The 26,049-nt window shown below is 35.8% G+C and overlaps 1 protein-coding gene across 2 annotated transcripts in view; it reads right to left on the bottom strand.

The window, feature by feature from the left end:
- BMP5 (bone morphogenetic protein 5) overlaps nucleotides 1-26,049 on the bottom strand; it is a 111,676-nt gene that overhangs the window by 13,122 nt on the left and 72,505 nt on the right. The window contains exons 3-4 of one of the 2 annotated variants that reach the window (XM_036916318.2): nucleotides 24,980-25,128; nucleotides 4,181-4,375 (exon numbers count right to left, since the gene is read on the bottom strand). In XM_036916318.2, coding sequence (XP_036772213.1) covers nucleotides 4,181-4,375; nucleotides 24,980-25,128 — 344 coding nt within the window. The remainder of the gene's footprint in view (nucleotides 1-4,180; nucleotides 4,376-24,979; nucleotides 25,129-26,049) is intronic. The other variant, XM_036916319.2, reaches the window with a different exon arrangement.

Genomic DNA, 26,049 nt, shown 5'->3' with positions numbered 1-26,049 from the left:
AAATAATACATCAAGCCAACTCTATGACATTCTGGAAAAGCCAAAACCATGGAGACAATAAAAAGATCAGTGGTTGCTAGGGGAAGGGAGGAATAAACGGACAGAAAAAGGAGGATTTTTTAGAGCAGTGAAAATACCCTGTATCAGATAACATAATGATGGATACAGGCCTATACATTCATCCAAATGCATAAAATATACAACACCAGGAGTGAACCCTGAGGTAAACTATAGACTTTGGGCAATTATGATGTGTCAATATAGATTCATCTTGGGTAAGAAATGCACATTCTGGTTGGGGATGTTGATAATGGGGGAGGCAAGGCATGTACAGGGCTGGGGCAGAGGGGAAATCTCTGTCTTCCTCTCAGTTTTGTTGTAAACTTAAAGCTGCTCTTAAAAGTCTTTAAAAATACGCAAGATATGTCATTCATGTAATGAAAAGCACATAACAAAAATATATTCTCCAAAATAGATGTATATAAAGAGAAAAAGATTTGGGTGTGCAGGTACCATGTTGATATGTATATCAGAGTGATTTATCTCAAAAGGATTAGGTGATCAAGAGAGAACTTTAGCTTTATTTATAATTTGATTACTTTTAAACAGTGGAAAAGCTTATTAATTATACAATATAATATATTTGTGGATAAAATTGCAATATTTCCAGAATCTCTAGCCTGGCCTTGGTGCATCTCCATATCTATAGTGTTTCCAAGGGGTGGAGAGAAGTAGTCCATCTCCATATTAATAGGTGATTACAATAGGGAGCAGAGGGTGGGTGGGGTCCCTTTTTGCAGCAGGGTCACCACGAGAGACTAGAGACTCGCAAGCAGAAGTGGATGACTGCTTGTAAGCAATAAACAGATTTCTCCCAGTTTATTTCTCCCTTTGACTGATTGCAGTTTCAAAGGTATTTTGCCCTGGGCTGGGAAAATATCCCCCCAACCCCCACCCCAGAGTTACAATAATCTAAAGAAGTAATTACAATTAATTGTTCTTTCTGATTTTGATTAATATCTGTTTGTCTAAGAGGCATGAGTTTACATGATCACACAAGACCTAGGGTCTGATTATCAGAGTTGAGTATAAACGCACAATGTTTCCACTTTAATGACTCTGAAAAACTTGTTTTAAGAAACCATCATGATTTCAGGCAGTCACCACAATCGGATTCACCTTCAAAGATGACTAGTATCGAGACACAGTACGCCATCTTCTCAAGCAATTCTGCAGTGAACTAGGACTTGCCATTTGCCCTATCAGTTCTTCCAAATTCTTAATACCCTGTTCTTGTCAGCACTGAGCACTGACATTGTCCTTATAATAGCATCTTGCTGTAAGTTCTTTAAAATCTTATCACCCTAGTGCCTATAGTCATTTTAAGCTAACTTAAAATTTAGCTATTGCCTCCATTTCCTTCCCCTACATCCTCATTCCAATAAACATCCATTGTGTTGCCTCATCATGAAAGAGGCATCATCTCCCACATGTCTGCTCAACCTTCTTGCCAAAAACCTGAAGAGGAACAGGGAGGACAGTTTCTGCAGAGAGTCTGGGAGCAGTGTTTCTACATATATGCACCTGAGGACATTAGTATTTTCCATACAATCTACACACTCATTCATTCAACAAGTATTGTGGATAACCTATTTTATGCAAGACACTGTTCTAGACCTTTCCATAGGAATATGGAGAATGAAGGGGCATAGGAAACAGGAAAGAAATAGGCTAAAGGCAGCAAGAACGGCCTGGGTTTTAGTTCTTCTGCACTGAGACTTCCAACATTTGATGGTGTGCTTTGCAGAAAAAAGCCATCAAGCAAAAATCTAACACAACTCTCTCCCCTTTCCTCACTGGCCAGTTTCTTGATTGGGTAATCTTCAAACAATATTTTATTGTAATGGCCTAGTACTATTACAACACTGATTATATGCATTTGGATAATTTCTAAGTTTCCTTAGCATTTCAAGTCTCCTAAGTATCAAATTTTGTGTTTATATTATCATTCCATTTTTTTAAACTGTCCTTAAAATTTTGGCCTTTTAGGTAAAACCCTTTGAGACCTTTTCCTGTCTGCTTGATTACTAACTATTGAAAGGTTATGTCTCATAGACACAAACCAGCTACTTTCTTTCTCCTTATTATCAAAATATGAACATGCTCCAAAACCATCTACCACATATTTCACAGAAATGGTTGCCAATGATAAACTCTGTGAAAAGAAAATATTGGTCTATATTAGAATAATTTTGTGCTCTAAATGGTGTAAAGCAACTACTGAAAAGCTGTGTGATTTTTTGCTCCATGTGTTTTATTCATCTCTAGTTACAGAAGTACATTTGTTATTTATGGTCGGGAAGAGAAGATAAATAAGGGCTCATCAATAGGAAAAAGGGCTTTGATGATTTCAGTCTCTGAGATGCCTCTTCCAGAGTTGTTATGAGCTCTAGCAATAAGTATGTGACTTAGACTTTTCCCTTTGTAATTTCCTCAAAACTTATTTACTATTCTACTCAAGGTTTAACAAACCTTTTCCTTAATGCAGCCTGCTACATTAAATTAAAAACATTTCAACCAATTTCAGAACCATTCTACATGAAAAGAAAAATATACAATTTTGACAGGCTAGTATTTACAAGGGAGAAAAGGTCTTAGAAAGTTATTTTTCTCCATCATTCCTATTAGGCAATTACAATTTTTGCCAAACTAAATAACTTGTGAAGATCTTTAAAAGATAGCTTTGTAATAAGCCACTAATATCATGTTTTACTTTCAAGTGAAAAAGACGGATAAACTTATTTGTTGGAAAATTATTTTAAAACCTTGCTCTATACATAGCATGTAATTCAGTATAATGGAATTCTATATAGAAATCTTTCCCTGTGTCTGTTGCTTGATACATGAAACAGATTTCTTTCTAACATGATTCTCCTGATGCCATACCTTAGGAGGGTTCCAGTGAATTCCAGACAGTATTTTTGTTGAGAGTTCCAGGTGCAGAAAATACATATATTTTATGTTTTATTATAATTCATATCTAACACTCATGTATGTTTGAGTAACAAAAATTGCAGCATGACTTGTCAGTTTTAAGTGAGTTGGGGAAAAAAAAGAAAGATTTCAGAAATAATGGCAAACACTGTCTGTGTCTTTTTGGAAGAGTGAAGCATTCTAATTTGCTGAAATACCATATGCACAGATCATGTCTGTTTTATTCACCAGCTCATCCATTGTGCCTGGCAAGAACTGTGCATATGGTGACCATTAACATAGACGAATACATATTTTACAAATGAACAAAGGTTGTAGTAAGTTGGGATGCTCTAGGATAAGTTTTCCCCTTCAAATAGATTTATTTTTTATACATAGATATAACTTCTTGAAATAAGATAACCATTGTCTTCATCTAGAAACAGCTTATGAAAATCTGTTTGCAGGCTGGTATAAATAGTAAGAAAATCTGTTTGCAGGCTGGTATAAATAGTATGTTCAATCGCTTCAGATTTTGGCGGTTAGATGCGTTCAGACCAAGTGTTCTTTTATCTCCTTTTCTACCAACGAACAGATTAAACTTCAAACACACTGGGATCAATGGTACCTTTGTAATATTTGTTGTTAAAGTGTGTGTGTGTGTGTGTACACATGCACACTTAAAGCAGATTATCTATGGAACATCCCTCCAGATATTTAAGGGAAATACGAATACTATCTTAATTCCCATACCATCCAGCCTGCTTTTATTATCAGAAAATATTTTAACTTCATGATTCACATGTATTGTCTTAAGTACTAAAGAAATATTTGTATGTTGTATTTACCTGGTTGTCCATCCATATTTGAGAGGCCCTGGGGAGGGGGGAGGGGTCAGCTCAGCAAGTTTTGTAGTTCAGTTTTGGCAAGACTTTGTTGATGTAGTCATTTCATAATTTTATTGCTGCCAGCTTGATTTTAATTTGAACTGAATCTTTCAACATACGAAGTCAAGTCATACTTATTTTAAAATGAATTACTGGGTGATTCACTGATGAAACATTCTGGGGATGCCAGAAACATGGCCAGATGATTTAAATGACCAAACGAAGGTATATCCAGAGGGTAAATTGACTGTGGCTACTTGATTTGCAACATATGACCCCATAACTCTCTGTGCACAACTGCTGCTCTGGTTTTATCTTACCTCCAACACTGGACACTCGGGAGGGGTCCTGATGAGAGCTGGATTTATTACGGTTTGGATTTTTCCGTTTGTTGGCTGCTCTCACAGATCGGAGAAGTACCTCACTTGCCTTGAAGAAGGCCACCATGAATGGCTGTTTTGACTGAGGCCCATGTCTTCCCACAAGACCGGCAGCTTTTACGTTGATACTACGTCCTAGAACAGAATACGCAAGCACTTGGTTTATGAAAAACAGAGAAAGTTTCCCTGGCGTGAATGAATTCCGAGGGTACTCGAAAAAGAGAAAAGCTTTAGAGCACTATCGGAACGTTTTCTTTGCAGGCCAATGATTCTTACACACATTAACAGTTTACTATTACAGACAACTGTCCATTCTAGGTTTTTCATTTTGCATCATTCTTCTACCACAGAGCACCCTCAGGCTCCTTCGCTAACTGAAAATTCTCAAACCTGGAAGTCAGCAATATTATAAATGGAAAGGCTTGACCACCATCAGCCTGGAAATGTCCACCATAAATAACAATTTCAAAAGTATTAGCTATGGGCTCTTCGGTATCACATGCCCTACAGTTTTCCTCTGAGTGATAAAAGCCGAATGGCTGGCTGGGCGTTTCTACTTTCTCCAGCTTATTTCAAGCCTTTTAAGTGTAAATTAGTGCTGATAGCCTTCCCCCCTGTCACCTCTGGCCTATGACCAGCAAACTTGACAAAGCTATGCTCTACTTAAAGCCCTTCACAGGTACATTCTAGAAGCCCCTGCCAGGGGCGGAGGTTTGTTTGAAGCTCTAGTTCTTTCTCAACGTGAGGTACTTTGAAATAAACATTGAAATGTCAGAATTCCTCCCCGCCTGAGTTTTGACACATCTGAATGTTTACTGACAGGATTTCAGAGGATGCAAACCAAGCCTGGAGACTCTCAGAAAGGTGAAAATTCCAGGTGAGCTTGGAGACTCACCTTTGCCTTTGAACCAGCTTGTATCCCACACCCTTCGGAGCCTGCTGGTATGGTTGTGTGTCAGAGAAGAAGGAATACACCCAGGGCCTGAACAGGAGTTACGTGAGAAGTCAAGGGGCCCTAAAGACTAGAAGTGGATGTTGGTAAAGTACCTCTCCCATTGGGGTGGTAATAGTAATAGTTTAATCATGGCAAATATACTTGGAGGCCTACTGTGTGTGTGCTGCACATTTTTCTAAGGGTTTTACATGCATTATTTACTTTGATTCTACAAATACCCTAGGAGTTAGATAATACCATTTTCACCATTTTCCCCTTTCTCTAATTCTTTCTGGTTATGCTCTTTTAATTTAAAGTAGTTATCACTGAATATTATATATGTATATGTAATATAAAATAGTTGGCTGATATCTAGTTCTATGAAAATCACTCACAGAGGTGATTACTAAATAGTTCCATATTTAAAACTACTCAAACCTTCGTTGTAACTTTAGTTGTGAATTACTCAAAATTCTTGCAAAGTTTCTATTCTGGATACAGAGCTTACCCATCTTTTTAAAGTAATATATAATGGTTTGAAATAGGTGCTAGATTGACTCTGTCTTGCCCCCTGAGAGATGTGCATGTTTTCTTAAAATATTTATTCAGTGAAGACTGTGGAGCAACCTCAGTCCATTATAAGACTTGACCTACCTTAAAAGAAAGGAAAGGAAAATAAGTCCCTGAAACAGCATCAATGGCATTTTAGCAAATAAACTCTTGCTCTTAACAGAATTTATTTTGGCTGCATAAACACTTTTGTGTATACTTGTATTGTGCAGAGACCTTCTACCGTCAGAAAATGAGACTGTGTCATGTGAGGCTGTACAGCTGTTGGGAGGGACACAGAGGTCCTTTAAATGTGGAGGTATTGGTTTAAAAAAAAAAGAAAGAGAGAGTACACCAATTCAGGCCGAATCAGAGTCCTCAACAATTGATCTACAATGTATTGGAGAAACTTGTTCAGTTCCTGTAAGCATTAAAATGGCTATCTGCCTCACAAATGCCACTACCCTCAGTCCTGCCAAAGAAAGAGCTTACAAATAATCGAAGCAGTAAACCTTACACAAATAAGCATATAGTTTTCTCTTTTAAATGCAAACTTACAGTGGCTCTATGCCAGAGTCTATAGTTCTTAGAAAAACTCTATCACTGGCATAAATGAAAGAGGCAGTTTGATTTGTGGTCAGGGCAGTTTCCATTCTACTTCCACTGCAACGAATGTATTAATTCAGCTCAGACTTCCTCCTTCTGGCAGCCCTCTTGCTGTAAAAAGAGAAATTAGAAGTTCCAGCCAAATACCATACCTTGAACTGACCCACTTCAATACATAAACACTTTTACAACATGTTTATTCAGGTGTAGCACTTGAAATTGGTTTAAGATGTTTCCAGTGACAGAGAGCTCAGCACAAGGAAAAAAAAAAAGAGCTGAGAAACTTAACTGTTATGGAATAGAATAACTGGCAATCTGTTCTTCAAAAAAAAATTTTTTTTTTCTTTCTTGGAGTACAACATAAAAAGCATTTGTTGAGCTTTTATTTTGATTTTTTAATGAAGTGTTAATTTAACAGGAACTAAATTTTTACTTGTCTACATTGATGACTGCAGACATCATTTCTAATATACGATCTTTCTAATACTAAAATAGGTTGCCACACAATGTTCACAAATGGAATACAGTAAAATCGGTTTTCCATTCATTACAACACACACTGACCCTTTTATAGTTAAACAAGCACTTAACACAAAGTTCCAAGTTCCCTTTGGTTTGCAAGAGGGTTTCTTTTATTATTATTCTAAAGACTTTCAATATTTTAATTTTTATCTGTGGAGAAATAATACTGCTTGAAAAGATTTATGTTCTGAAAACTGTAAAGATGTGTGTATGTTACAAATGTGGGTTTCTTGGGCTTTACAAAGGTGGATATTGTGTGTGAAGCAAAGTACCCCTTCAAACCAATGGGAACTCCCTTTAAAATAACTTTTGATATTATTAAGTTTCCTCTTGGTTTCCTTTTTACTTCAGCAATAAGGTGACTATTAAGATTCCATAAGTTAATGCTTGCTTAGTTACCCTTGGTCTGAAGCTACACCATAGAAGCGTTAACTATTCGACCTATGCCTTCAGACACAATATACCTACACTGATACTGTTGACCAAAACTTTTGAATGGCTTGACAGTTTTTTGTTTTCTGTTAGAAGTGCTAGTGAGAATCCAGATGTTGTTACATGTATTAAAAATACTGAATCTTTTATAAAATATTTTGATATGTTGAATTTAATTATTGAATTTACAATATGTTTCAGACATTGCAAATATATTAGTAATGAAGCCTACCTAAAACGTCTTAATTCAGGAAAACTATATGTAGGTGTATATCACCATGGTTCTATTTTTCCATGATGATCCCAAGTTTGGATTTCTAGTTTAAAATATATAGATAGGTAATATATAAAGGTTAAGGATTGACTGTACTGTAGAAATGAAAATGGGGTGGAAAAATGGAAAGAGTATTAAAAAAAAAAGAGTGATAAGGACACCAGTTTGAGCCCATGATTAGTCACCCTAAGATTTGCACATGTGTAGGCATAGCTAGACGTCGGAAGGCTTAATTCACCAGGCATGTATTTGGACCAGGATGGAGCAAACTCATGGGAAAGAACACATTCTCAGGAAGAAGTGAACCCCTAATATAGATGAGAGTGTGGTCAACAATGTGACAATGTGACCCAAGCAGTGAAAAGAAATCCCTACATCAGAAGAGTGGTTTCCAAGCAGCTCTACATCGGTACTGGCATGGCTGCAGCAGAATGTAGGGCGGAGATGATCTCCTGTGTCAGCATCAGCATGAGCATCAACATTAGGTTCAGAGAATGGTAGCAGCTCGAAGGTAGGCAGAGCAGCAGTCTGATGGCCTTGGGAGTTGAAAGGTGGACCACAACCGTACCAAAGTGAGAGGCAAGGCTGGTGGTGGGATGAGGTGGCTGTTAGAGCAAGAGGACACTTCCCTTGCGTAACGTCCATGTCCTAAAGTTGTACACTGGGCTGCGGTACCTTCGGAAAGGGATGTGATTGGCTAGATGGTGAGGAGAGAACAAGAGGGAGAAGAACTGGGTGGCTGGGAGTTGTTCAGGCTTAAACACACATGCGTTCTCCCACACAATTGCGAGGGGAGAGGAGATAGGAAAGGTTCTTTGAAGGACATATGAGCATGCCAGTGATTTCACTGATGTTAACTAGACCCAAAGAAAGACTCTTTGCGTCCAGTTATCCCAGGTTCGTGCTTCATAGAGTTCTTGGATTACAAAATGAAAGGGACAACGAGAACAAATACGGGAGTCCAGAGTTTGTGGGCAGAGATGTTGTCTTTCATATTTATAAAAAATAACACCTTTTACATCTTTGCATGTGAAAGTCTTTTAGAACTAGTCATACCACAGCCATCTAGTTTCCATCTCAAAATTATTGCACGTGTACTGAGTGAAGAAAACAATTTGAGCAGCAAGGTTATGGGCATATTATTTCTCAGTTTGATTAACTAGAGTGAATAAAGATGGGGTTAGAATAGTTTCTAAAGAAATGATTATTCTGTTCACACAAGAATCAAGAAGGAAATATGTGAAACTGGGCTCAAGCCTATGAAATTTTGCTGTAATGAAGCTGGAGATTCAAGACTTCCAGACCTGATGCTCTGACTTGGGGCCAGGGTATTGTATTCACATCTGCCTAAGGATGCAATTAACTACTTCAAATTTTGACTCATAGGGAAGGTAGGCTGGCAAACCAAAGATTCATCCCAAACTCACTGGTTTTGAATTTCAGACCATACTTTTTGGAAAATGTGACTTTCAAAATGTTTATTTCTTTAAAAACAGAGTTATTAAAGGAGACGCTGACATAAAACAGCTCTTCAGAGCCATGTTCCTGTTATGAGGATAAGTGGTTCCAAATATGAACATTTAGTTTTCCTTCTGAATACACGGTTTGAAAAACATTCATTTGAGGGTTTGTCAGAGTCTAAATGTTGATATCACTCTAAGATGTTAGCATAAATTCTAGTTTGGTTTCTTTCTCCTCTAAACCCACAGTAATTGACTGCTTAACCCCACACACCTGTGATGGAGCCAGTGCATGACTTACCTGTCCTTCATTTCAACAAAGACTCTTGCAGCGTCCTTTATGGACTATTTCATAAAAAACAAATCTGTGCATCGTTTCTCATTCACATACCCTCTTAATCTTTGCTTATTTTCAATATGTGATTACATTTGATTCTGCAGCTCTTAAATTATAGTTTCTGTGACTCTAAATTATACTGGAATTTTACCCTTTTTAGAAACAGATGATTTAAAAATGTGCAGAATTCTCTACCCAGCATATACACCAAATCATTTTTATATCAGATCTTAAGGACTGTAGGGAAGACAGAATTTTGTGTACTTAAATTCTATATACATTTTAACTCAGGGTACCTTTAAATTAAGCTTACTGTAATCTAGCTAAGAATTTCAACTCTTATAATTTGATGCTATACTTTGATGGAAAATTTGCATAGCTTCTAGTTTTATAGTAAAAGGGCAGAACTATTGCCAAATATAAGTGCATGGATTTGAGTATCACAAATAGAACTTTACATTTGTGTTTGGAACTTTCTTGCTTTTGAGATGGTTTACATTGCCTTATAATCTCAAACAAAAACAAGGAATAGCTGATATTTTAAGCTATTTCAATGATACTGGAAATCACAGTTAAGTGGTATTTGAGAAAATGAACTTTAGAGTTCACAGAAGTAAGAATTTTGACTGATTCCTCATAGTCCTTGTGGGGTTCTGTTTAACAAGACAGGCTCTTCATGCAGTTCCTTTGCTAGATCTTTGTACTCTTTTCTTTATACTGATATTTAAAAGAACCACTTTATTTAATGTTAAATATTATATATTTGCAATTATATATTCATCATTAAAAAGTGTCAAACACAAAAGAAGGGACAAGTGTAATAATATATGTGAATAGGGATAGGATTTTGTAGCTGATGATAAAGTAGAAAGACACACACAGTATGAAATCCACTGAGGAACACTGGGAACCGTATTCTGACACACTCACATGACCTGTGGGTTGAGAGTTATCTGCAGGCAAAAAAATGTGGTTACAGTTCCTGGTAACATGGCAGCAGAAGAAATTCTATTTTCCTATGTGACTGGAGCGTCTGACGGGTAGAGGAGTTTGAAGAAGAAGAGATTTTTTAAAGGAGTTGAAACTCTTTCTAAAAATGTTGCATGGGGTAAGTACCCTAGAGTTTGAAAAAGTGGTGAGGATTAGGAAAGAAAATGGGATATTTAGTCAGAAACATTGATATGATGACTCAAGGCATTGGTGGGGGGGGGCAGGAATGCGAACAGTTGAGAAGTCCAGGAAGGAGGCCTGGGGAAGGAAAGGCCGAGAATCCTAAGGAAGCAGGGCCAGAGGTCTGTGCCTTGTGTGGAAGCTGTCCTGAAGGCTCCGTGTTTTATTGCACTGAGGGTGGGACTCAGGCGCTGGTAAACGAGTCTCCTTCCATGGGGCACTGGTCCGAAATGAGAAGGCTTCCGGTCTCAGCATGATGAACCCAACAAATGCTTTTTACTCAGGCCCTGTTTTCAGCGGGTGGAAATAGGACTCTCAAACTAAGAATCATAGTTTACCTTCACATAAACACTTACTTTTAATAGCTCTTCTCTTTATTTATAGCGCTTTTCCCCAGAGACCCTACGAGCTGTACAGACATCAACTGTCACATGCCCCAAAAAGATTGGTTAGAAGTCGGCCTTAGAGAGTCTTCATTTATTTTAAGAAAGCAGAAACATTCTTTTCACAAAACCATGGGAAGGGTGAATTATTTTTAGCCTTTTTCCAGTTACTATGTGACTTCTTAAAATAAAAATTTTTAAACACACACACACACTTCTTACCTTTATAGTCATAGGAGATTTAAATAAAACTATAATGAAGCAGAGTTTCAGCAGAAATCAACCAAAATGTCTTTAAGATTATTTCTGTGTGTTAAGATATCAACGGAGAATGCTTTCAGAGTTCAAACTCCATTTGGTTGGCTTGATAGCCATGAAATTAATTTAATTTCATCCTCAGCATTTTATCTATAGTGGATGAAAGTGGTCTTTGAAATGAACTTAATGCAGTTACTTGGGAAATTTATGAATGTCTAAAGGAAACAGTCATTTTTTTAACCAGTTTATATGATATATTATTCAAGTGAATTTTTATCATATAGAAAAGCATGGTTCATTAAATGTTTGACCTTTCCTTTCAGTTTGATACATGAATCTGTGAAATGATCACAAGCTACTTCCAGAATCTTCAGACTAGTCCATACCACCAAAATAGAACAGAAATAAATTATTTTGACACCTCAGAAGAGAAAGTGTGAAGAGCATTAAGAGGTATTTTCCAAAATATGTGATGAAGAACTGATACTCAGATACCTACAGTGTATACCACGATAAGTGTCCATTTTTACCAAAAAAAAAGAAAAGAAAATAGAGTTAAGACATTTGGGACTTAATTCTTTCCTTCACATTATGAAGGTTGGATCACAAAATATCCTTCTGAGTAAAGAGAAGCTGAACTTCTCTTCATCAGCTTCTCATGTCTCTGGGGGTGCAAGCATGTCACCTACCCTGCCCCCACAACCAGCCAGTTATTAGTGAGATCTCACACCACTAGGACGCCATAGTGGACCCCAGTGCAGAAGCACCCTTCTGAGCCATCTACCTGCAAAATAGTGGCTGGATTCCACGAGTGATTACCTCTGGGTCACCTGGGTCAGCAGCAGTCTCTGATCTCACAGCATAAGTGAACTTTCATATTTCTATCAGTTGCATTACTTCAGAGAGAAATTATGTGAATATCTCCACACATACATGTAGCTGGTATCCAAAAGTAATAAGAAGTATGCCTCTCAAAAGGATCAGGGAAACTGGGAATTGAGAAGGCTAGCAAACTCAATACTTCTGAAGTTAAGACAGAGGCAACAGCCGCCATGTATTGAAGCTAGATATTTTACCAGTTGATTTAATACATCATCTTTTTTACCCTTCACAACAAGGCAATGGTTACATTTTAAGTGAATACTCAGAGAAGAGTCAGATTAACTCCACCCTACAACCCTAAAATTTTGTGCTATTCCTCTAAACCCACAGGGTTCCTCCTGGGTAGGACTTGGTTAGGGCTGGTGCTTCTGCACTGGGTCTCTGCTTTCCATGCTGAAAAGACAGGAGGAACACCATCCGTTTCATAAACCTATCATTGAGACACACATTGTTAAGAACAATGTTACAGCTCCTTGTTTTGTTAAGTAGGAAGAGAAAGACTCAACACTCCTTGCCAGCAGCCATCATCGGACAGGTGGTCTCCCCAGTTTCTATTCCACTCAAATGGAAACTTGCCACACCACAGAGAAATTAGTATGCATTTTTAAGGAGCTGGGTTATGTAGTTTCCCTATGGAAATGCTTTCCCTCTAATTTTACGTTCTGATCACCTCTAGCAATACACGTTCTTGGCTTTGGTTGTTGGATGCTTTGGGTCCTCCTGTGGTGTCACCCTATCCCCTGTGAGCTTGTACCAGGTGTGCTAAAGCTTAACTGAGCAGCGCAGAACTACAGTGGCTGCTCGTGCCTTATAGGACCAAAGGTTCTCTCTCCTTCCTGTCGTGTTCTCTGCTCTCAATGCAAAACCACAACTGCTGTTAGTTTGCAATATGTCTTTAAGAAATATGTACCAGCAAGAAGTTAAACTTACATGGAAACAACAGTGGGAAAGACAGAGTTAAGATTAGTCTGTGATGAGAATATGGAGAATCTCAAATTCTTCATGGCCCTCAATCAATATTACCATGAAAACATTTATCCCTCAGATCGTTAAACCAGAGTTAGTCTAGAACAGGGAATATAATGAAAAACAAAAACTGGCATATGTGCCTGACGTTGGCATTTGTTTGGCAAGATTGATGCTCCATGGTTACTGTTCTGAATTAGGGAAAATCAAAAGCAGAAATACAGATGTAGCCAAACACTTCCATATCCCTTTTCATTAAGGGAAATCTAAAATATGGTAAAATACATCTTTCACCAGATAATGAAGCAAGACCAACTCCTGTTTGTCTCTGCTTACGTTAAATCATTGATTTCAAAACTCCTTTTCATATATGTTTTTGAGTTGTGATGCTAAAAATTGGATAAGCAAATTATGTTTGCCATGTGGCTCTCATTCAAATATAAGCAAACTGTAAATTAAAACAAAGAAAATTGCCTTTTTAACCTAGCTTAAAACATTGTATATGTAATGGGCATGGTAAAACTGCAAATTCAAGTTTTTCAATTCATTACTGAATATAATCTATAATCAACATCTATTTATAAAGGAAAATCATTTTCTCCCTACATATCATTATACAAGACTAAATTAGTCTATGAGAAGCTCATTTCTTTGGCGAAAACATGATATAGATATCAGAAAAGATATAGATACATGAAAAGAAATCAGAACTGTGATTCTTCATTTCAACAGAACTAGGGGATCTGCAAATTACATTCAAATCACTTTGTTCAAACAAAGCGAGCTTTTTAGAAAAGCAAGCAGTCACGGTTCACCCAACTAAGCTCTGCTTATAGTGGGGGGAAGAAGCCAAGCACACCGACAAATTTAAAATGCATTTAATTGCCAGCAAGTTTTCCTTTCAATCTTTTGGGGAAAAAATTACCCCAGTGTATCGCTGCTCAAAACACAACTCAAGGAGTCCAAGACCTCTTTAGGTTTGGAACAATATCCTACTCACTATGAGCTTTGATGCTGGGGGGTGGTTTGGTGAGATGAGAGAATTTATTTCATACTGGTTTTTTGTAAAATCACAAAGTAAGAAATTTTGGAAACTGCATGCTTGACTGGCATTGGGTGAGTTTGCTGTATCCTGGTTTAAACTACACACCTCAGCACCAATTCACACTTAAAAAGCGCAGTGAGGGAAGTAGATACGAGGATTCCATGATGGGGACTGTGGATTAAGGGAGAGTAAACCAGATGAGAGAAAACAGGGAAAGAGAACCTCTCAAAATACATCTGTGAGTGACATAGGGCACAAAGGAAGGGGGAAGTTCATTATCAAATTCAAATAAAAGAAATTTAATTTGGTAAATTTAATTACATGTTGAAGTGAATCCCTGGCAGAGGAGAAGTTACTTTGTCTTCTTTTCAATTTATAAATTTATCAAATTAATTATAATTGGGTAACAGACTAAAAGAAATATTGAGGTAGTTAAATTTAGAAATAAAAAACATAGCTAAAATGCTATTACCTTTTGTGGGCCATATAACAATTCCAGACAGAAAATATAAAAACCCAAAGGTAATTTCCAACAAATCAAACATGAAATGCAATTTTGTCCTGTAACAATCATATCAATAGCATTGTTTTATTTAGAAATTATAAAAATATATTTATCTCTTCACTTTGAAATATGTACAAAATTCATATAATTTCTGAGAGTCATAGCATATAAGAGATGGCTCTGAAAGTAAATCATTTTTAGATTCATGGACAGATTCTTAAACTTTCTAAAGCTAAGTTTCTGCATGTACAAAATGGGAAAATAATAGTGAAGGTAAAGTAGATATTCCATTTAAAAAGCTTAGCAAAATGTCTGGCCATTTAGTAAGCTCTAAGTATATGTTAGTATCCATTAATTATTAATATGATTTCAATTGACCATCACAGCAAATACATGGTTTGAATACTTTTAAAAAAATGAATGAAAGATGTACCCAGGAAGTAAAACCTAGATTAATCATGAATACCTAAAAAATATGAAATATTAGCATGGAGCAATAGTTGATCTTGGTAAAAAGTACTGCCAAAATCAGAATATTAAAAAAGCAGATATTTTTACAGACAGAAATAGGCTTTGATAAGTAGAGTGACTGAAAATACATAAGGTATAGTTTATGAAAATCTTATATAACTAACAATAGAATTAATACAATTTTGTGTTGAACAAAGTAAAAATTTAACAGTGCCCCAATATTTATGTTTAGTTAGTTACTCTAGCCATGGAAGGCATATTAATGATTTTGATCATTTTTATGCAGTGGGAAAATAGCAAAAATCTAAAGCATACAGGGAATATTTATGTTCTCTGATGTACTTGAAGATTTACATGAGTTAGAAGACATATAGGTCACAGCTTACATGGATTTAGAAAATTAACAAATGCTGATTTTAAACCCAAGGGAAATCTACATCGTATTTATTTTCAGTACAAATCTAGTCATTTTTACATAAAGATACAGGAATTCTCAATGGAGACTTCTGTGAATCACTCACATAAAATGACCAACATACTTGTTTCAGTTAACCATCCTTTAAATGCCTTTCCATGACTTGATTCATAACAAAAAATGATTTTTAGAAACTCATACATTTCCATTGATTAATTTATATTTTAAAGTTTTTGAAATTTCATAGAAATATGGTAGAAACAGAAGCCACCCTCAAATGTTCTAGAGAAATTTAGATTACGTTTTATGTTTTGTTATGATACTGAAAACCTCATCATGACACTTAAATATAATCCTACTAAATGTCAGCTTAATAATAAGAGCTCTCTAGAAACCTTAGTAATTATGATTTTCAACTGTGAAGTTGTATCTGATCCCTCACACGATTACTTGAGAATGTGTTTATGCTTGGATATTCCCCCTCTATACACACACATGCACACACATTTCCCCCAAAAGAAAGTTCGAGAGATATCTAACAGTTCTTGCTTCCCTTTACTAATTTCTCCCTCTCTGATTTTAGATAATATCTCAAGTTTTGGTTTGAATGTAACTGTTTAACACCAGGCTCCTTTAAGATGGTATATTTCTATTTACTGTACCCTCCCTGAATATAATATTTATAGATGTACAATGCTTAAAGTGCAAATATATGCTTATAAATTACAATTGCCTAAGAAACTATCTCATGCAATATAATGATCTCTAGAAAGATGATCAAACAAATGGTGAGTTCTTCCAGTCACAGGCAGGTCATTCCCTTACAGTACAAACAATTTCATAGCCATTAATTTCCTTTTATTTGGCAATTTTGTTATTGTGCCTTAAATCTGCCCTTTTTATACACTGATTTAATTTCTGGACTATGGGGGGAAAGTTCAATTTTACTTAATCATTTTATTTATTTAAGTATCTGAAGATAACTATTCTTCAACTATCCTCTTAATTTATTCTTAAATATTCATCCAAAAGCCAAACAAGTATGTTCTAATTATCCTTAACATTAAACAGTACATAAAGAACTACTTCATTATTACTAATATTTACCTAGAACAAATCATAGGAGTATATATTCTTTTTCCTTTCAGAACATTTAGTAAGATATGTGATTCTTACAGTTCCTTGGATGTCGAGACTCATTCATTTATTTATTTGAAACCAATTATTTTTGTCATAAATTCAGCAAAAGGGAGCCATGTGGTTTTATGATCAAAAATGACTTAATTGCTTTGTAAGATAAAGTTTAGATAAGGGAAGAGAATATTATCAAATCTCAAAATGTTTAAAAGATCCTCTGATAAGTGCACATAATTCAACTTTTTGAACTTAGATAAATAATGATGAGAAACTGTAGTCAAAACAGCAAGACAGAAAGAAAAATATCACCCTTGATCTCTGAATTTCTTCTGCTACTTATTAGCACTATGTCAGCTGATACTCAGATTAACCAGCCACATAGACCATCTGACCCTTGACATGGATAAATAGTCATCTGACAACATAGCGGCTTAATTTCAAGACCTTTTCCTTGGGTGAAAACAACTGTCTTAGGGATCCTAAGGATAGCACAACTTATTTAACCAGACACTTCCACCTAAAAACAGCAGATTCCAGGACTTCAGAATTTAAGCAGATAGCAGATATTACACTAAGAACTCTTCTGTCTCACACAAACACATTTAATAAAGGTAAATGAATATCAAGTTAGCAACTTATATGTTTATTTAATATATAATGACACGAGAACTTTATATATTAGTCCTCATGTGTTCTAGAAACTATATATTAGAAAATCTAATAGAAACATATATTCTGTATTTCAAAAGATGTTATGGAATTTTTTTAAGTCTGATTTTCTTAACGTAGCAGATTTAAGATATAATACAGGATATTGTAGTTTTGAAAAACAGTTTTATCAGTATGTTAAATACTCTGCCCATGGTAAAGAACAATAACAATTTTAAAAAACCCTCAAAGTTGTAGAAAAAACTGACAAACCCCATTCCTTGTTTTTAATATACATGTAGCAGCTGTCAATTTCCAGGACCGAACCAAAATCCCACAAGTTGAAGAGTAGAGAACATGGCAAAACTCTGAGTAAAAATACCCACTTTCTATTTGATTGTACTGTTAACAAAGACTTAGTTTTTAAGTTTGCACAGTAATGTTGGTGTAGATAACAGATGATTGAATTGTTGGTGCTTTTAGAAAACTCTGTTTTATATGATTTCTAAAAATGGAATACAGGAGACTCTAACATATCACAAGCAGAACAAAAGCTTTAACCTTACCCCTTTATAATGTCTGGGAGACAGAGCTGTGGACCAGCATGGTTACAAACTGAGAAGGAGAGTTGAATTAAAATGATTTGTTTCCTTCACTTTCAAGGAGGTCTTCTCTGATGTTCTTCCAAATGAATTCATAAGGTAGCTCCAATTTTCTGATTAGTTTATAGGAAATGTCATTTATATGGTGGGGGATTTATGTAATATGCTATAAATATCAGCACAACATATATTAGGGACTACTGGGCCCCATTCTTAAGTAGAAACTATCAGTATTTCTTTAGCCATGTTTTCTATGAATATTAGAATTGTCCTTTCAATTCTACAAGTTTTGTAAGCAGCTATCTTGACACATAAGACTTGCTAGTAGATTTACTAAGTAAATACTAGTAATTTATACTGAGGCATTGCTGGGTTGAATGTTTCTGATGATAATGCAGGCCAGCTTAAATCAATTATCCCTGTATATGTAACTCCATCAAGTGACCAGAAGCTTGCTTCCCATATATTCATTGATGAAATTAGTTATCCCCAAAATAAATGTTATTTTTCTCTAAGAATAGTTGGGACCAAGGAAAACTACTGTATTAAGTACTAATAATTTGATATTCTCTGGTGTCTATGAGTACCTAACTAATATAAATAATCAATTGATTATGACACATCTCTGAGTGTTCATTTCTATTGGATTTATACCCTAGATTGGAATATATTTAGAAGTTTCCTACCAATAATTATTTTACTGGTGGACATAAAGACATATAGACATAAGCCTACCCATACTACCTGTACACTGCCCTGCCAACTCGAAGTCTAAGAAGATATTTCAATCATCTTACCTTTCCTGGTGGACTATTTATCTGTGAATTTATCTAAAACTCCCTTAAATCATCTGTACAATCTCCACAATAGAAGATTCTAAATTAAAAGAGTACCACCTGGAATAAGAGAAAAGTCTCTAGAATAAGAAAAAATTCTCTAGTCCAATTCAGCATAAGGATCTTTATTTGTGTCCTACCATGTGCCAGGTAGTATCAGCTTGTACAGACTCACACTCCCCTGGGAATCACTCTTACATTCGTTGTATTGATGCCATGGATAAAAAAGGAAGTATTGTGTCAGAGTGAAGATTTGAATCTAGTTTTCCCAATTATTTCTTTTTAGAATTTATATTTCCAGAATAGAGCTAACTATTCTATTTATTTAGCCTTCTTATTTAAATCAAGCATTCAAACTTTCAATTCTAAGTTATCTGTACCAAGAACTACAGAAAATGTCTTTATAGTATACTTAAAGCATTCATTATATTGGAATTTAATTTGATAGTTGGATACCTCTGATATCTGTTTTCTTGATAAAATTTAGTGAAACTTTGAAATCTCTGACTTTAAAATCTGAATTTTTACCTTGATATACTTGAAAATTATGCCACAAGTTCGTTTGAAGAAAAATGGATACTATAGTCTTATTTAAAAAGGAGACTTATAGGATCCTCTCTCACTTACCAACTTTACATTTCCCTGTATGGCCCCGGAAGATGACTGGTTAGCCAGAGACGGGTAAGATTCCTCAAGGGAGGAACAACCTAAGACAGGCACAGTCGCAGGGGTGTCATCAGGTGAGAAATTGGGGATCAACAGAGGTGAGGCTTAGAACCTCATCCCCCTGTTCTGAGAGAAATCTTCTGCATACGTGGATGTTTTATTGCCCTGGTCTAGCTTGGATTAACACATAGTCTACAGGCACACACCTGATCATCTACATTTGCTCTCTTACAACACTAAACTATGTTTTCTACCTTTATCTTGTATCTACCTACCACTTCAGCATTTTATTAAAAATAATAAGAATAAAGAGAGAAATGTGGTATCCACATATAAATCAAGTATAAAAATCAAATGAGTATTCATATTTGAACTGACTGTTTATAGTTCATAATGCATGAGCAAAACCGAAAGTTTCTGTGATGACTGCCCTTGTACTGTTCACCATGTAACTTATTCACTATGTAAGAATTTGTTCTCCATGTAAGAACTTGTTCGTTATGCTTCAGAAGATTGGAGACTGACGAAAATTAGGCTTGGGGTGGATTAATGATTGTGCATTGAGCATTGACCCCCCTAAACAGAATTTTATTGTTGTTAACAACCATTTGATCAATAAATATGAGAGATGCCCTCACAAAAAAAAAAAAAAAAAAGGACAGACTTCCAATGGTAAAATAAATAAGTAACCGGGATGTAATGTATAGCATAAGGAATATAGTCAAAATATTGTAACAACTTGGTATGGTGATAGCTGGTACCTAGAATTATCATGGAATACTGTGTGTCAACTACCCTTCAATAAAAAATAATTATCTACAAAAAAAAAAAGAAAAAGGAGCCTTATAATGTTTCTTGGATGTTAAACAATACTTTGACAAAACATTTTGATGACTTGAATACAAATGAATCAAAACATGCGTATTGAATTTTCCTTGACATATAAGTGGGTCTGAATAGAAAGGGAAAAAAAGTCATTGGCAAAATTCATCCTGACGATTGCCAAACCTAAAATGTCTGAAAACATAGGGTTTTTAAAAAGACATTCTAATGAATCCAAAAAGACTCCGTGTTTTTCCATCTCTGAATTATTCTATAAACCCAAATTTGAAGAAAGAACGAATTTACTTGGAAAGTTTAAACTATATAAAGCATCAAACAGTGGAAAATTATAGTGTTTGATGAGGAAACCCCAAATCTTAAAAGAAAAGCGAGATTAAATTGCTATCTGTAGAATAAACTCTGTGTGCACATGTGTATAAAGAATAATGATGACAGATTTGCTAACATTCTTAATTAAGACCTAATCAGTCAGATAATAAATGTATCTTTATAATTTAGGAACTGGAAATCTTATAATAAATTGAAAGTCGAACTAAGCCTACCCATTTGCTTTTACAAGAAGAGCACCCACCTTGTCACAGAGGTTTATTAACCACCCGGAGAAAGGGCCTGGGAACTTTAAAACTGATTTCGCACAACGGGATACTACCGCTTGTCTGGAATCGCTCGATTTGGCCACGAAGAAGCAGTAAGCTTTTTGTTTTATATTCTTACTTCTATGTTTGCTTTATTTTGCTAAAAACAAACACACGGAGCTCAGAGAAGTATCTATTCTGCATGAAAAAAGTCAACACAACATCCTTAAACTCTCCTGCCAAATCCATGGTGGTGCATTTGTCAAATTTCTAAAAAGGACATTTCATAAGCTGACATATTTTCCACAGGTCCTTGGAGAAATACTACTTTCGATTTCCAAGATATATTTAGGCCTCTGTGCTATTTTTTCCTTGCAGAAGCAGGATAAACAAAATTTAATAATATACATCCCTGACTTTCTCCTCACCTTATGCCTGAAACTTAACTACCATCCTGTGGTTTGTGGTACAAAATTCTGCACCTGTGTTACACCAAAGTGGTTTGGTTAAAAATCACCCAAAATTTATGGTTTGGAATGTCTTCACAAGAGTGACATGCTCTGTGACAGGTGGTCTATAAGAGCTGTTTAAATCACAAACTCATTCAATGATCTCAAGACATGCTTTTAATACCTACAACCTGCTTTATACCAAGCACCAAAGGTACAACTTGGTGAATAAGAAATTTGCATCCCATGACCTCATGAAGCTGATATTTGCTTAAACAGGTAATCACAATGGTGTTACTGTGATTGATGCAAGTAGCAAGTCTAGTTCTTTTATGAGGTATGGTCAAGCTACAAGAATACATTATACACAAATGAGATTTCACGTTCTGTCCATGATTTGTTTCAAACCACTTTCCTATAGCATCTGCACTCATATTTTATACATGAATGTTATCCTAGCCAACTCTGGACTATTGACTTTTTCCAGAACATACCATGCCATGTTGCCATTCTGTGCATTGTTTCCTCACCCAGGAATGAGCTCTCTCCCGCTGTTCTCACCACTACTCCATATGCCCCCACAACTACCTTCCTCTTTGTCTGTTGATTGGAATCTTACTCAGCCAACTTAGCTTAAAAGCTCTATGGCCCTGCTGGCTCTGTCCCATTTGGATTTAACCATCTCTCTTCTGTTTTCCTATCGTGTCTTGATTATATCACTCATTTTAGCATTTAGGACACTTTATTTTTTCTAAAATTAGCTACATATGTCTGTCTCCCCGGCTATAGTCCCCTTTAACATGATGTCTTACATGTATAGTTACTCAATAATTTTATGTCAAACAAATGAAGAAATGCATAATCAACAAATGAACTTGAAAGCAGACTTTCCTAAGTATAATCCTTTCATGACTTCCAATTACTTTTGCTGAGAAGTAAACATACTCAGAATCTATTACTGCAAAGAAAAGATGGCCTGACTGTTCTGTTTGAAGCAATATTACGCTATCATGAGAACATCAGCAGTAGTAATGAATGAAGCAACAATAAGCTGAAGCATCTGGTTATCCATATTTATAGAGAGATGCCACATGTACATTCTCCATGAGGTTGCAGTTAATGAATCTAAGGTACTGGGAGGGTCATGTGTTTTCTCATGACCATATATTCTCTACCTCTGGTTAGATTGTGTTTTAAATGTTTAAAACCCAAACCCCAGCTTACCTAACACACCATTTTAATATTCTCACATTCGACAATATTAAATATACGAAGAAAAGCACCAGAAGTCTGTGTATCTCAAACCTAACACTCAAATAAAGACTTTAGAAACCTTACCTAAAAAGTGAAATGTTAGTTTCTTTTAGGCTCAAAAAGAAAATCCTGTAAATAAGAATAATTTAAATTACCTACTCCTAAAATATAAGAGAAAAAAATAAAGGAGAAAGGAAAAACTCAAAATATAAAGTAGTTCTTAGAGCAGGATACCTTGAAAGCAGCATAGATGCTAAATTATATAAATAATAAAGGAAACAGAACTAATACAAGTGAAGAATCAATACAAGAGAGAAATTTCTGAATTTTCACATGGGATGGTGGAGGTTGGGGGAGATTAAAAGGAAACAGGCTGATCATATTTCACAGATCTCTTGAGTTGTTTAGTTAGACATTTCAGGCATATCCCTAAGGAGAAGACTGGGGAAAAGCACATACCACTAATTTAATTTTTCTTGTTTGGACCACATGCCAAGGAAGAAACAATTGGCTCACCCCACAGTGCTGATTTCCCAGTCACATTTCTGACCATAAATGTACAGTAGTTTAACATTGTAAGAATTCTTAGGAGATTATTTAAATATGTGCTTTTCTAGGTTTATATTACAATGCTTTAACTCTGAAAATCCTTAATGATAATCTCAAAGTCATAATTGGAAAACAACCTATAATTCAAAATATTTGAATTGTGTATAGAAAAATTTTAAAGTCAGCATTGTCATTAAAACCTATGGAAAAGTCTGGCTTGGGTAGGGCAATTTCTGAGACTTGTCTATGACACATTTAGTTAAAACCTTCTTTTTCTAGATCAAGATCTGAGGCACATGAAAACTTCATTAGACCAACACTGGAGTATATTTAATTTGTGTCTGTCGGCCTCATTCCATATATATAATCCTTGGGGTAACAACATTGGTTATGCTATTATTCTTAGGCTGTGAATCTGATTATAGGTACGACAATGCCACCACAAAACCCTATTGCTTACAGTAATGAACCCCTTGAAAGAGACCCAAGACAGACCCAATTTTTTTTTGAACTCTATAGTTTATTAAGCAAAGCTTTAATATAATACGGCAAGGAGGAGTGATGGGACAGACTCTAGGACTAATGTATCTATTGTCTGATCCTGAAGAACACTAACGGTGGTAACATTTAAATAGGGCACATTCTCTAATTAATCATTCCTTTAAAAACCACCGTCGGTAGGCCTGGCCCTGGCATTTGCAGAGTATGGGACAGGAACACAGTGTAGGTCCACTTGGTATACTTCTAAATATTTAAAAAGTACAAATCTAGCTACCAAATCATTGAATACATTGTATTCTATCCTCCTATCATGACAAACATAATTTTAGATGACCTGGAAGCCCAGATTTGAATTTAAAAATTTTAGACTCCTTAAGTGACCCAAAAGACAATAAGGCGCTGAATAAAATGGCCTGGGCTTCCCCAGCCTCCTGACTGAATGTGCGAGGACCCCCCTCACCATGGTCTTTGTATATTCTGTTCCAGGTGTCTGGAATGCCTGCCCCCAGCTTCTTTCCCTAATCACATCGGCCTGATCTTTAAGACTGTAGCTCAAAGTCACTCACTGGTCCATACTCATCAGTCCACTGGACTCTTCTCAGTGTATAGTCACATGTGTGAAATAATATTATTGCAATGACTACCTTGTGCCTCGCTCAGCTGCAACCCTCATGAAGTCATCCCTGCATATGCCCCCCATTTATGTCCCCCCATTTTATCTCTAGCATCTAGCCAAGCGCACAGCACAGACCTGCTCAACAACTACTTGTGACCATAAGAATAACTTCTGGATCTTCTTATGAAAAAAAAAGGGAAAATTTCCTAAAGATCCCTCCCACAGGTTAGACCTATTGTCTTTGATCAAATACTACAATTTATTAAGACCTATCTTGATATTATTTTCTGTGTTTTTTGTGACTCTTTTGTTCCACCTGTGCCCTCCTCCATTCCCTCTGTATATTAGGAAGTGCTTTGTCTCCCTAACATGATTTTTTATGTCTACTTTTTTGTTATTTTTCAGTCTGGTGTTAAGGTATAGCTTACATATAGTAATATCCATTTTTCAATGTACACTTCTAGAAGTTTTTACAAATTATGTAATTGTGTAACCACCACACAATCAAGACATAGACCCATAGCACTCTTTATATAGCTTCCTTTATTGTTATAAAACAGTAGTTTTACTTGTTTGCATACAGGTCTTCAATACTAGACTAAAAATTCCTTGAGAGCAGGAACATACCTACTTCTTTACTCTTCCATCCCTACAGTAGAGCCTGACAATCAATGTGTGTTGAATAGATTTGTTCATAAATCAATTAACTAGTTAATATGTTATAGTATATTATGGAACATGCTATGTCACACATTGTAAGTATAAAACATATATTGGCTTAATTGCACAAAAAGCTATAACTCTCCATGTATCAAGACCAGGACCACAAAAAATATATGAAATTCCATGCTTACCGTCTCCTGTTTCTGCACAGAGCTGTAAGCCCAAATTGTTCTGTGGATTAATTACCCAGTGATTGCTGGTCACAGTAATATCAAAGACAAGCCAGCCCACATCTAAAGCTTGGGCCTTTCTTGTGTCTAACAGGAACAGATCTGCATCCCTAAGGAGAAAAAGAAAACAAAAAAAAAGTTAAAGATTTGAATGAAGATCATCTTTTCCTACTCTTAAGTGAAACCATTCCAAAAGCGCTCTTTAAAGTAACAGGAGTTAATTAAAGAACAAGGGAAACAAGTGACTCAAGTGATGAGTAATAAGATACAGAACCTTCTATTGCTAGGCTCCCAAGGCAAACCTGGTGCAGATTAGTAATATCTGAAAGTAATTTCCATTCTCCTGCTCCTGCCTGGCCTTTACAAACTGACTTAGTGGCCTGGATTTGGTCTCTGATCATCAGTGTTCCCCAAAACCACTATCTCCAAGTGGCCCTCACTGGCAAGTTCATTGGCAAGGATTAAGCTGAATACAGTGAAAATATCTGCCGCAGTTTGGATTCTCACAGGGATGGTGCACAGGCAAGACACAATGCAAGCAGCTGTTTTAGAGATAGTTTCCCATTTTTTCCTTTCTTATTATTTGTATTTAAATTTCATTTTCCATTTTTATTGTATAGTTATTTTATGGACACCAAAGGCCAAGGAGGGTCACAGAGTACACCATTGGATTAAAGGATAAATCCCATGAATTGAGCAGCAGATCTACCCTGACTTGCTCTAATATCTACATGTATCAGTCCCCTGGGGACAATAATGGCTTTAAATATGCACTTATATCTTTCTGAATAGTCTCCACAGTGCTACTGTTACTAACATTTATCAATTTCAACTTCAGCAGTAAATGGACAAATGTATGAATATTTGCTGAATTATAATAAAAATGCTTATCATTTCCTTCCATAGCCTCTGGGCTAAATATTATATATTTCTAACATTTAATCTTTATAACAGCTCTTTTATATTGATGAAACTGAGGCTCAGGTTAATGGTAAAACATTGGAACTCCTCCAAAGTAGAACAGAAATACA

The sequence above is a fragment of the Manis pentadactyla genome, chromosome 16 (genome assembly GCF_030020395.1).
Source record: "Manis pentadactyla isolate mManPen7 chromosome 16, mManPen7.hap1, whole genome shotgun sequence".
Taxonomy (NCBI): Eukaryota; Metazoa; Chordata; class Mammalia; order Pholidota; family Manidae; genus Manis; species Manis pentadactyla.
The sequence above is the reverse complement of the archived record's forward strand: the minus strand, read 5'-3'. Positions and strand labels throughout refer to the sequence as shown.